At 41.6% G+C, this 13,499-nt stretch overlaps 1 protein-coding gene across 1 annotated transcript; it reads left to right on the top strand.

Moving 5' to 3' along the window:
* Positions 1-11,307: 11,307 nt before the first annotated feature.
* LOC101562853 (late cornified envelope protein 1E) lies at positions 11,308-11,736 on the top strand. The gene has a single exon (XM_004632472.1). The coding sequence runs from the start codon at positions 11,308-11,310 to the stop codon at positions 11,734-11,736; it is 429 nt and encodes a 142-aa protein (XP_004632529.1).
* The last annotated feature ends 1,763 nt before the right edge of the window (positions 11,737-13,499 follow it).

Genomic DNA, 13,499 nt, shown 5'->3' with positions numbered 1-13,499 from the left:
TTTCTTTCTTTCTTTCTTTCTTTCTTTCTTTCTTTCTTTCTTTCTTTTTCTTTTTTTTTTCGGAATCTGGAATTGAACTCAGGCCCTTGCACTTGCCAGGGAAGCACTTATGCCACTGAGCCATTCCCCCGGCCCCCTCAACTTTTTTTCAAGAGGAAATGCTCTTGTCTTTTCTTAAAGGGTCTTTCACATCTGAGCTGGACCCTGCACTGGATCGTTTTTAGAGCTCTTGGCGATGTGCCAGAGGGATGCTATACTAGATGCAATTTCCCTCTGTGCCTTTTCTCCCACACCTAGGAGATTTTAAGGAACAGCCACTGTTTTTGTGCTTGGAGATAATATTATTTGACAATTTCTCAAACGAAGCTTGAAATAAAACTCAGAAAGAAAGCATTGAAAACCTACAGAGAGTGATTTGAAAAGAAAAGGTTAGGGGTAATTTTCCTGACTTCCAAAATGAGAGAACTAGAAATTAAGCTGGAAGGACAAAGGCGCTCAGCAGTGACCCGCACCATGGTCTGACACGTGTCTTACTCTCCCTCAGCTCCTGAACCTCTACCCACCAAGATGTCGTGCCAGCAGAACCAGCAGCAGTGCCAGCCTCCTCCCAAGTGCACCCCCAAGTGCCCTCCTAAGTGCCAAACACCCAAGTGCCCGCCCAAGTGTCCCCCTAAGTGTCCCCCAGTCTCTTCCTGCTGCAGTGTCAGCTCTGGGGGCTGCTGTGGCTCCAGCTCTGGGGGCTGCTGTGGCTCCAGCTCTGGGGGCTGCTGTGGTTCCAGCTCTGGGGGCTGCTGCAGCTCTGGGGGTGGTGGCTGCTGCCTGAGCCACCACAGGCCCCGCAGGTCCCACCGCCACAGACACCGGAGCTCTAGCTCCTGCAGCCAGCCCTCGGGAGGCTCCAGCTGCTGCGGAGGGGGCAGCGGCCAGCAGTCTGGAGGCTGCTGCTGAAGTGGACCTGCATCCAGGAAGAGAAGAACTAGAAACATGGAAGGAGTAACCTATCTTCTCTAGGGTTGACTATAAAGTTAAGAGATTTCAGTGAAAACTTCTAGCTCTGTTTTCAAAAATGCCTCTGAAATCCAGAAATTTCAGAATCCAGAAATCTGTGACTTCATGAGAACTCATCTGTGACCTGTGATCCCATCTTTCTAAATACCTGGAAACTTCAAGCCGTAGTCCCTTGCAATGCTCTGTATTATCTCCTTGCCCATCCTCTACCAGAAATGAAACAATAAAACAGACTCTGCTTACCATCGTGTTGCATACTATTTCACTTGTTTGTAAAAGTACTGAGAAAAACAGCGCGTCCAGTTTCAGGTCTGTGTCCCTTATCATCTAGGCACAAGAGCACCACGGCCTGGGTGAAAACTATGATGTATACGTTAGCAGACAAAACTTCATATGCACAACTCCTAACTTGGCGTTGGAAAACTGAACAGGCCAACAGAGGTCAAAACCGGTCTGAAGTAGTAACTTTGTTTCCTGCTTCCACAGGAGACATGCTGCTACTACCAAGACTTAGAAACTTGAGCAAGACAGCCCATAAAAGTTGAATCTTACAGGGCCAGCCAAATAGCTCAGCGTATTAAGTGCCTGCATGCAGGCGCAAGAGCCGGGGTTCCCCAGGCCTGCTATGCCAGCTCCACCTCTGGGGAACACTGAGGTGGCGATTAAGACTGGGCGTGGTGGCATGCACCTGTAATCCCAGCTCTTGGGAGGCTGTAAACAGGCGGATCACTAGGAATCTGATCTAGTAGTGAGACCCTGAACACCCTGTAGACCCTTCCCTAAAAAACATACCAAAAAAAATGTTGAATCTTAGGTCTGAGGAGCAGACCCTTCTCACTGGTGTGGATGAACGTGGGCTTGGGAGGAGAAGCTTCCTGCAGCTGAAACTCAGGTTTTTGAGGAGGGAGTGCTGCTAAGGCTTGTTCTAGAGCTCCAAGAAGGCACTGATTCTGTGAGACTGGGGAAAATTGTGACTGGGGCCCATCAAACAAACAGGAAGCAGACAGGAGGGTGGTTGGGCCTTAGTCTTTCATTTTCTTCTATCGCCCCCTGCTGGGGAGACTTTGAGGAAATCAGCTGGCAATCCTAACATCCATAATAAGGACAGACACCCAAGAGAGGGTTTGATGGAGAGCAACGATCAAAGAACCAACACACTAAAGCAGGCAAGGACACAGATGGTAGATGTGCCACTCAGTTGTCACTGTCTTTCCAGCTGAGACCCTCACTCTGTCTCTATTCTCTCCAAGAAGTTTACCATATTCCCTCCTGCAGTAAAAATTACAAAATGTCTGTGTGTAACTCATGCTTTACAAGTATAGACTGCCATAGCACAAATAAATCTTAAATATATCACACACACACACACACACACACACACACACACACACACACACACACACACAAATATTCATCCTGAGTGTCAGGCCTCTGGAAACAATGAACTCAAATTTTGTAGAAGACCTGTTTTCTGGAAGTCCTTTCTGTTGTCTGACTGGAGCTTAAGGTCATGGCAGGACATCAGCTCCTCCAATTCTAGGAGCTTTCCTAATATTTTCTCTACTTTTACACACATTCCCACTACCATTTCTCCATGATCATATGCCCAGGTCATCGCCTCTCCTTCTGTCTTGGCCTCTTGTGTCTTTTCCTCCTTGGACCACCACAGATGCATTTCCTCTTTCTTTACCTGGCATGGAATCCTTAAAAAAAGGGCACCTTGGATCCCTACAAGTTGTAAACTCTGCAATGCCAGGTTCTCTGTACCAGGATCGGGTGTAATCAAAAGACACTGGCAGACTGCTAGCCTTCAGGTGAAGAGCTTCCCAAGTTTAGAACACAGAGAACCATCCATGCTGGCAGCTTCCTAGGACTAAGTGTGTCTCTCCTCAATGTGTAGGCTCTCTGAGCAGTAGAATCTGGGTTCTAACTTCAGGGAGCTTCTCCTGGAAAATAGGAATTCTTGCAGAATTCTCTTTAAAGGGGATAACATCTCTTCTTTATAACTCTTTCCTAATCCAATTGGTAGGAACTTGAAGGACTACTTAAATACAAGGAGAACAACTCTCTGTGGTGCTCATGTAAGTTTTTCATTCTCTTCAGTCCTTGGGTCTCTGAGGAGTCCAGAGGTGTCATGCAGAGAGGGCTAGATATCACTTCTCTGCCAACTCTGTGTGGGCCCCTCCTGTATTCATTTATAGGAAATAATTCTCTAAAATGCTCATCATTTTGAGACTAGGTCTTCCCACAGTCTAAGCATCACAAGAGGCTTCTGAATGTCTTATGATAACCTTCTGTCCATGTTGATGCTCAGATCAGCAGGGGAGAATTCGCCATCTTGCCCTGAAGTTTGAAGGGCAGCCCCTTCAGCTGGCTTGGTGACTTCCATCTGATATTTCCTAGGAAAACTCTAACTTGCTGTTTTTCAGTGTTCTGATGAGTGCATACCATTATGAAAGCTGCCCATAACTGAGCAATTCCAAAATGTGAGGCATTAATTTTAGCACATTGTTTATATCATGTTTTCTAATCCTTAAAATTTCTATGAAGAAGGTCCAATTTTAACCCACTTTACAAAATCAAAATTGAGGCCCATAAAGGTTACGTACCTTTTTTGAGACACTTTCTACCTCAGCACGTACTCTCTGGTCTGCTCAGTTGGCCCTGGCCAGAGAGCCTGAGAATTCACTCCTAGGCTGGTGTTTGTAGGAGCACATTCTGGCTTTTTCAAAGATAAACACATTTCAGGATCTTGACTAGGTGATCCCATATCAAAAGGAGAGAAATCCTTTTGCTCTCCTAGATTCCCAGAGACTCTATTTCCACACATACCCTGACTGATGAACAGGGCTTTGTTGTTGTTAAAAAAAAGTCTGGTGATGGCTTAAAGAGCAGATCTTCCAAGTTCAAACAACAGATTTTATTCCTGAACCAATATAACCAGAGAGACAAATAAGATAAAATAGATTGCTCAAAAAGAGACCTTCAGATGCAAAAAAATGTAATATATGTTAACTGGGTTATCATAGGTCAGTGGAGAAAAATAGCTTATTTATTAAGTAGAATTGGAGAATAAAATATCACATTCTATAAAACAAAATGAATTTTAATAAAATGGACTAAAGAACTAAAATTTAAAATCTAATCATAAAATATAATTGATAATGGAAAAATACTTTTGTTGCACAAAAGAAGCAGATGTTAATGAGAACAAGGCTAGTAAGTCTGATTCCATCATAATTCAATTTATAGGATGATATATTTAAAATCATGTGATCAAAAACACATTAGAAAGTAAATTTCAGTTATATAAAATATTACAAAACTACTAAGTGCTAGTATGTGCCAACTTATTTGGATAGCTGAGAAACAGTGAATAGAGCGAACATCTCTACATTCACAAATTTGATTTTATGGAAAAAAATTTCAATGAGCACTGCTTCAGAATTTTCATATAATAAAATATGCAATAGATATATACATGATTTCTATATATTTTTAAATCAAGATTTTAAATTTAATTAATGTAAAGATACTTTAATCAAAATTAAAATTTTAATATTTTGGTTTAGTTTAAGTAACTATATTAAAATATTTGTAATTTGTTTGAGAAACTGATATTGAAAGAACATGCTTATTAGGGCCGGCCAGATAGCTCAGAGGATTAAAGTGCCTGCTTAGGCAGACGCAGGGGTTGGAGTTTCGATCCCCAATCTACCATGCTGGCCCTGCCCCCAGAGGTTATGGAGACTGGGTGTGGTGGCGCGCGCACCTAAAATCCCAGCATTTGGGAAGATGAAAATAGGAGAATCACTACAAGTTCAGTCTGTGTAGTGAGACCCTGTAGACCCTGCACTACATACAGGGAAAAAAAAAAAAGAAAAAAAGAGTATATTTATTGAATGAATAAATTCTTGTACCTTACTCAACAATTTCATACTTTTTCTGACTGTCTTCTATTGCTTCTGAGTTTGGAGTTAAATATTCCCGTGTGTTTATTCATACTATTATTACTTTGTAACTTTGTTTAAAATATATACTATAGTTTAAATACTACATACCTGATGCACTCCTCTGCAAACTGTCTTTTTGTTTTTGGTACTGGGAATTGAACTCATGACGCTGTGCTTGCCAGGCAAGCACCGTGACATTGAGCTATCAGCCAGTACAAAATTCCATTCTCATTATAGAATCATTTACTCTTGGAATCAGGGAAGCCTGGTGCTTCCCTGATGCAGGAGGATGTTTCCTCTTATTTTCACTCTGCTATGTATCTAAGCAGCTTCTTATTAATGAATATTTATGTTCTTCCAAATTATCTTGCAGATCTAAACAGTATCATTATTTAAAGCTCTCTCCCTATTGTCTATGTGTAGTCTCTACAGTTGTGATAAGGAATTATACCACTGAGACATGGACATGTTCCTACTGAAGTTTCCAATGCTGCGCCAAGTTGATTTCCAATGGACATTTCCCCCATTTTGAAAACACTCTCTGTGGGCTTCCATCCTGGCAACATTTTATACCAGATGTTTACACTATATTTTTACTCAGGAGTGTGAAATATAACCTCTTCGTTGTGGTTTTATCTACTTTCCTGACTATAAGTGGTTCATTTACAAATGTACATTATTATATCACTTATATATCTTGCTGTTATTTAAAAATAGCATCTTTAGGGATGGAAGTCTATCTCAGTGGTAGGGCACTTGGTTAGCAGGCAGCAGTTCCGGGGTTCAATACCCTGTACAAAGGAAAAAGCCATCTTTAAATTGTAAGTGATGTAAAAATTAATCTTTCTATAAATTTGCTGAATTCTTGCTATTGTAATTCTTGCTATTGGGAATAGTCTTATACATGTATGCTTTCCACATATTTCCTTTCCTCCTCAGGTGAAATTCTTAGGTGTTTAAATGCTGTGAAAGACTATGCCATGTCATGTTTTAATTCATGATACATGAATTTGTACATGATAATGTGTTGCATGAATTAATCATATTATCATAAAGAATAATTGTGCCCATTTTTGTGTACAAATACAATGTGCGCATCTACATACATTACATCTAACAACACTGAAAGAGTTTTCTGGCAATGCTGAATTTTGAAAAAAGTTTTAGGCTGCTGTTCCTCCCTTTTTGCACTTGCTGTTTCATTATTTTTTGCCAGTCATGAATTGCTGCCCTCTGCCGTGTGCTACCCTTCCCTTCGGAACCAGCCAAATATGGACTGAAACCTCTGCAAACTTTGAGATAAATAAATCTTTCTTTCCTTAAAAAAATTAATTGACATGTCCATGCCTATTTATGGAATCGAATGTGATGCTTTGATTTAAATATAAAAGGATAATGAACAACTCGAGATAATTAGCATATTAATAAGCTTAGATTTTTTAATTTCTCTGCAGTGAGTATATGCAAATTTCCACCTTCTAATTATTTTGTGAAATGTATTATTATTAATTACATTCACTCTGCTATACTTTAGGACACTAGAGCATATTCTACTTTTTCCACTGAATTTTTGTTAGGCATTTAATCTTGGGCAATCTGATCTACATGAATGAATTGGATAGCTACTCTGTGAAAAAAGATGTGATATTTGTTTTTATCTTTTCATTCTTTGATTATCAATAATGTTGGACATATTTTACGTTTTCTTTGAAACCATTTGTATTTCTTTCTCAGTATATGAATCACACATTAATGGTCTTTGGCTATTCTGTCACCATATTTTCCCTACTCAGTTTTATGAGTTAATTTTGTACCTAACTTAGTAGAGGCAACATAATTTATACCAAATGATTATTTTTCTTTCTGTCTTATTTATAGAACTATTTGCTATATGAATTTTTAAGTATTAGAAATATACTTTTTAGAAATATACTTATGAGTTCTTTCTTACGTATGTCCTTTCCCTTTACCCATTAAAAATATTTTTTTCAATGCATTAGAGGTCATAAATATTTTATGACTAAATTTGCATTTAAAAATAATTTATAGAACAAAATGGACTCTTTGAAAGGGAGGGGACCAAGTTAAAGAATATTTGACATACAAGCTCCTATGTCCAATGGGGCTGTGGGGTTGAGGAGGGAAAAATTCATGGAATTGAAATTACTTCCCATAGAGCTCAGTCATCTTTCCCCTTATCCCCCAAGACATGAGATGACATGGGCTAAATATCCTGAGTGAATAGCTGGCCTTACAAAACAAATCTCTTGCCAGCAAACTTTTCTTTTTCTGCTGAAATGGTACCCATTACATTTAAATCTAGTCACCAAAGCTTAGAAATGAATTCTCAAGGTACTACAACCATGCTGCTGGTTTGTCACTTGTCCAAGTCAGATTAATTGGCAGCGGGTGTTGTCCTGAATAGAGGCCAAGGCATGACTCAGGACATCTTGTTACGTCATCCTAGGACTCATGAGCATGGCTTCTGAGGAGCACTACCTGTGGGAGCCAAGGGATCTATATTCTGACCTGTCCTTCCACAACTGAGCCCTTTGGAGGAACCTCAGAACAAGGATCCACCTTGAGTAATACAATGGCAGACCACTGTGGGACATGGCACCACCTATACTTGTGCATGCCTTAGGGTCAGTCACATCTGTGATTACCTTGAGTCATCTGGAAAAGCTCTTTGTAAATTCCAAGGAGCTACTAAATGCTGAGGGAATGACTGTATGATATCCCTGCTCTGAAAGTGGATGGCAGATGCACGCATGTCACATCCAGGCCCGGGTCTCATTTCAGAGACATGCCACCTAAAATAATACACAGGCAAAGCAGGGAGTAGCGCTGACAGACAAAGAGCCAGCTTGCAAGAATGATTACTGCTTTTACGGAAGCACAGAAAACCCTATAGAAACAGAACAGGGTCAGGTCATTCTGCTCCAGTCCTTGAATGCAAGAGCTAGGCATTCATCCTGAGTCAACAAAGACCTTTGAAAAGACTTCGCTTAATGGTAGCATGATTATAGAAATTATATTCCAAATCTGAGTGCATGGAACACACTTGAGACTGAAGAGAAGGGTTATGGTAATGTAACGCTGAGACAAAAACAAAATCTAAAATTGTCCTTGGCAAACTGGGATGTATGGTCACTCTATTAAATGTTCATGGTTAATAATTTTTAGAAGAGTTCTAATGAAGTAGATTTTTGTGTAGCCAGGAGGGATGGAAGACAAACCAGGATGAGCCAATGAAGTGTCTACACATACATGCACTTCCTGAAAATCATATATCTTTACAAGGCACACATTTAGCTTCTTAGCACACTACTTGCCCACCTCAACAGTTAAGCGTAAGGACATGTTTACATTTTGAAGCTATATGTGAACTTGGATTCACTCTTTCCCTGATGACCTAGGTATTATAGATGTAGGGCATTGTTCCAGGCCATGGAGGATTCAGATTTTCCTCCAGGGTTTCTGCCACTGTAGGGAAGAAGAAAGAGCTTTTCCTCATGTTCTTCTTCAGGGTTCAATGTTCCTTCTTCTAGTTAGTTAATAGATTTATTTTTGGAAATCTCACCATGGTGTTGTACACCAACTTGCACCAGCTGTGAGCTCCTGGCCTTTCCCTTTAAGAGATGGAAGGAAACCCTTTATTCAAGCAGAGAAAACAATACTGAAAAGCTAGAGATGGGGAAATGCAGGGCTTAAAAGATTCCAGAGGTCCTCTCACCTTGTCTTCAACCCAAGGTTCCCGAACATAAAGCCTCGCCTTCTCCAGTGCCTTCTCCTCCTCCATGGCCCCGCGGCTGGGTGACACTCCTCCCTGCAACAGGACCCCAAGGAACTTGAGATTGGCCTTTCAGATGATGTGGAACAATGGAGAATTCTCCTGCTCTTCCACAAGCTCCTTTCCTGGTGCATTCGTAGCAAAATGTATCAGTATACTTAGCTGAACAAAGGGCCTTAATACTAGTGGTAACTGAAAAACACAAACAACTTCAAGATCCAGGTTCACCATCCCTTGAAAGCAGCAATGACTTAAAGATGATATCCACTTGCCTTTATTAAAGAATATGTAGGCATCTCAGTTTTTGAGAGTCTATCCTATGACTATCCTTCAACCAGACCTTGCCTTATATTCCTTACTGACTGTGACTGACGTGTGTGTGTGTGTGTGTGTGTGTGTGTGTGTGAGAGAGAGAGAGAGAGAGAGAGAGAGAGAGAGAGAGAACACTATTGCTCTGAGCTACACTACTACCCCTTTATTTTCTTTATTTGTTTATTTATTTTTGGAGACAGGATCTTGTGGTGTCATTAAGCTTTGAGACAGGGCTCAAATTTGTTATCTTTCTGCCCACTACCTGTACCTTATAATTAATAAAACAAAAAAATAAGCAAAAAGAACTAAAACTGAATGAAGGTAAGTAAGTTCCACAAGGACACACAGCTACCAAATAACAGTCCCAGCCAGGCTTGTTCGCTAAGTTTGTCTGATTCTACGCTATCAACATGGGGTGGAGCCATTTGTTTTTAAATGAAGAAACAGAGATAAAATATTTAAACTTTGGGAATCAAGTCATTTCTGCCTCAACTACTCAACTGTGACTTGATAATGTAAAAATAACCACAGATCATCAATGAAGGAATGGATAAGGTTGAGTTCCAAATAAATCAAATAGTATGAACATTGAAATTCGAGTTTAATAAAGTTTTATGTGTCCTGAAATATTTTCCTTTGTTTTCCCTTCTTACATTTTAACATAAGGGCCATTTTCTGCTCACAGGCTATATAAAATCAGGCAACAGACTGGGTCAGCAGGGAGAAGTTGGCTGACAAATAGGATGGATGACACAGACAGAAGTGGCGAGTCCATGAAATCATCTCTAAATTATTGTTCAAACCAGGATATAAAGAGCGAACTGGGTTTTATCAGCATCAACAAAAAACCAACAGAACTGGGGACTCAAGTTCCAAAACTGAGAACTAAGACTTCACCAGGGCTTGCATTACCATACAGAATAAAGTAGCAGAGCATATAAAAATTGCCCCCAAACCTGCCACTCTCTAAAAAAAAAACTCTGTTCCTCCCAAGATGTGGCATCTCTAAGCCTGATGAAGGGAGGCAGGTGAGGGACAGCCAGTCATCGCTTGACACAATATCATGTGGGTGGCAGGAGGCGGGGCCTCCCATGCCCAGGTCCTGTCTCACACGCTGGGGCAGAGCTGAAGGCAAGCATAAAAGGGCACAGGGACGGAGCACCTCTATCTACTCACCTCCTGTGGTGTAGAGAGATTCTGTGCTCCTGTGACCCGGTAAGTGCCCACGGGGAATGGCAGCAGGAGGGGAGGCTGGACAGCGCCCTCAGGGAGAGAGGCCATGTTTCAGAGGACTAGAGTTTAGGGAAGACTGAAAGGTGGGAGCAAAAGAGGACTCTGGCGCCCATGAGGGAACGTGGGAGAAATGGATGTGTGTGTATTTGGGGGTTGGAGAGAACAAACTGCTCTGTTACGGGGTAGACTCACCAGGACGGGAGACTCTAAAACATAGGGTATTCCTCCACTTGGATGGGAGGCAGCCTGTGCCTGAGAATACAGCCCTGTCTCTGACAGCAAAGGGAAACTTCGAGCCAGAATAGAACACTGGGAGCTGCTTTGGGCTAGGGGATCCATGGGTGTGGGGTTTGTTGGCATTTTCCAAGCTGATTAAGATACCACATGCCTGAAATTGCCATTCAAGCCATAAGCCTCAGTAGGCTGTGAGCTGATGACGTCTGGTTTCTGGGTGGACATTGGATGCCTGAGATTCAAGCTCCAGATCGGCAGGATTTGAGGAGTTCGTTAGCCTCTTCTCTTAAGGTTGAGTTTACTGACGCAGTAATCTGTAAATCCTTAGCAACACTGACTCGTATGGTCAGATAATCTTGTAAATTATGATGAAGGGAAATGATTGCCTTTCCATTTAAAAAATATTTTCCCTGTAATGACCTTTCAATTGGGCAACTTTAAAGTCTAAAGATGCTTGCAGTGATTTTCCACCTCCAATTTCCTTCTACAAATCTTGGACTTAAATATGTGCTATAATATAGTTTGGTCTCAGTTTGCTACTGCTGTATAACCATGGCAAGTCTTGTGTGACTCAGCAGGTACCCTGAATTCAGAGAGATACATGTGGTGATGTATAATAGGTCGAAGGTATCAAAAATGTAATGACTAGAGATGAAGTTTCTATGGCGCAAGTGTTGCTAAGAGTTAGATTTAGAGTGTTCACGTGTGGCCTGTGGCCAGGTCTAATTTGTATTGGATTTTCTCTAGCTTGTGAACTCCTACTCAGCCACCAAGATGTCGTGCCAGCAGAACCAGCAGCAGTGCCAGCCCCCTCCCAAGTGCACCCCCAAGTGCCCTCCTAAGTGCCAAACACCCAAGTGTCCCCCCAAGTGCCCCCCTAAGTGTCCCCCGGTCTCTTCCTGCTGCAGCGTCAGCTCTGGGGGCTGCTGTGGCTCCAGCTCTGGGGGCTGCTGTGGCTCCAGCTCTGGGGGCTGCTGTGGCTCCAGCTCTGGGGGCTGCTGTGGCTCCAGCTCTGGGGGCTGCTGTGGCTCCACCTCTGGGGGCTGCTGCAGCTCTGGGGGTGGTGGCTGCTGCCTGAGCCACCACAGGCCCCGCAGGTCCCACCGCCACAGACACCGGAGCTCTAGCTCCTGCAGCCAGCCCTCGGGGGGCTCCAGCTGCTGTGGAGGGGGCAGTGGCCAGCAGTCTGGAGGCTGCTGCTGAAGTGGACCTCACTTCCTGCTGTCTGAGACTGCATGAATGACTGAGAGATCTGAGCTCTGCCCTGGTACTTGTGTCCAGAAGCCCAGGCTGTTCCCCTAAAAGCATTAGAGGCCTCCTCTTCTCCAAGGCAATGTACTCTGTGTCCTGAACTGGAATGATTAAAATCTGGAATCTGCTCTCCACCTGGCTCTGAGACTCACTTATCTCCTGCTCGCCTTCCCTCACCCCTCTCTTCTGTGCACAGATAACGGAATTTGGTGTCCACCAGCAAAAGCTTGCACTTGAAGATGGTTACTTTTCTCACAAATTCTGTTTTCCCTTTAACCAAGATGCTGAAGCAGTAATAAATATGAACATTGGAATTTCCACAAAGTGTTACCATTCAGATGTCTAACTCCATTTCTAGATATAGCAGGAGACCATCATGTCTTCATTGTGTTTCCCCATCCCCTACTTTTCTACAAAAAAATTCTTACCTGACTTCTGCATCACATAAATTTATCTCACATTAAAATCCACTCATTTTCCACTTGTAACACAATGACTTTTGAAAATATTTCAGTCATATAATCACAATTGCAAGCAGCACTACAGAACTGTAGTTGATTGTTTTTTAATCAGTACTTTGAGAAAGTTTTGAAAATAACTTCATAACATATTCAGGACAATTTTGACACATTATGCCACATAACTCTGAAAGTCCAAATACTAGAAGACACTATTTTAAAAGATAAAAGGCAAAGATAAACATGAGAAAAAAATAATATATAGCATGGGGATAAAACTAGCTTCCTGTTGTATATGGATGTGACTGTCTCCCAGTAGGCCATGTATTGCATGCTTGTTCTTCAAGGTGGCATTCATGAAAGTTGGTGGAGCTCTTAGGAAGCTGGGGTCACTGGGAGGTCCTCAGGTGATTAGGGATGTTTGCTTGGAGAAATGGAGCCCCATGTTTTTCTCTTTCTTTATTTCCTGACAGTTACAAAAAGATTTTGCTCTGCTAGTTTATTAATGTCACAATATACTGACTTGCCAGTTATGTAAACATAACAGAACTAATCAGTCATGAACTACAACCTCTAAAGACATGAGAAAAACAAAACTTTCCTCTTTATAAACTGATTATCTTAAATATTTTGTTACAGTAATGTTAAACTGACCAACATATAACCCTTGTTAAGATAGCATACAATATAAATTAAGATTTAAAAATAAGTGTTTCTCTAAATAAGTTACCAAGTCCTGAGTGATTGATTTTTTAAAGGAATAAAAAATTGGCTGAGGAGATAGCTCAGTAGTCTAGGCACCTGCCTGGCAAATGCAAGGACCTGGGTTCAATCCTTGGTACTGCATTCCATACCATCCCAGAACACAGGACTCACCATGCCACCCACTGAAACCGGGCATGGTGGTGCACACCTGTAATCCCAGCACTGAGGAGGCTGAGACAGAAGGATCACTACCATCTGAGTTGCAGAGCAAGACCCTGTACCAAATAAATAAATAAATGATTAAAGAAAAGAATTAAAAATTAATAGTCGCTCAAATTAATTTGTAGAAGCCATCAACTGACTTAGAAGGAAGAAATATAATGGTTTCTTTGGAAGCAAGCTATTCAGTTTGCCAGAGGAGCAACTTTACCAAAGTGAAACTCGTGGTCGCTCTGATTGTGTCCAAATGGTCAAGTATTCTGTATTAAGAAATTAGTGATTTTTCATTCATTTAAGAAAAATCTGTTAGAAGAAATAAATTACACAAATATA

The sequence above is a fragment of the Octodon degus genome, unplaced genomic scaffold (genome assembly GCF_000260255.1).
Source record: "Octodon degus isolate 3935 unplaced genomic scaffold, OctDeg1.0 scaffold00048, whole genome shotgun sequence".
NCBI lineage: Eukaryota > Metazoa > Chordata > Mammalia > Rodentia > Octodontidae > Octodon > Octodon degus.
Note: the sequence above shows the minus strand (reverse complement) of the source record. Positions and strands in the feature narration are given on the sequence as shown.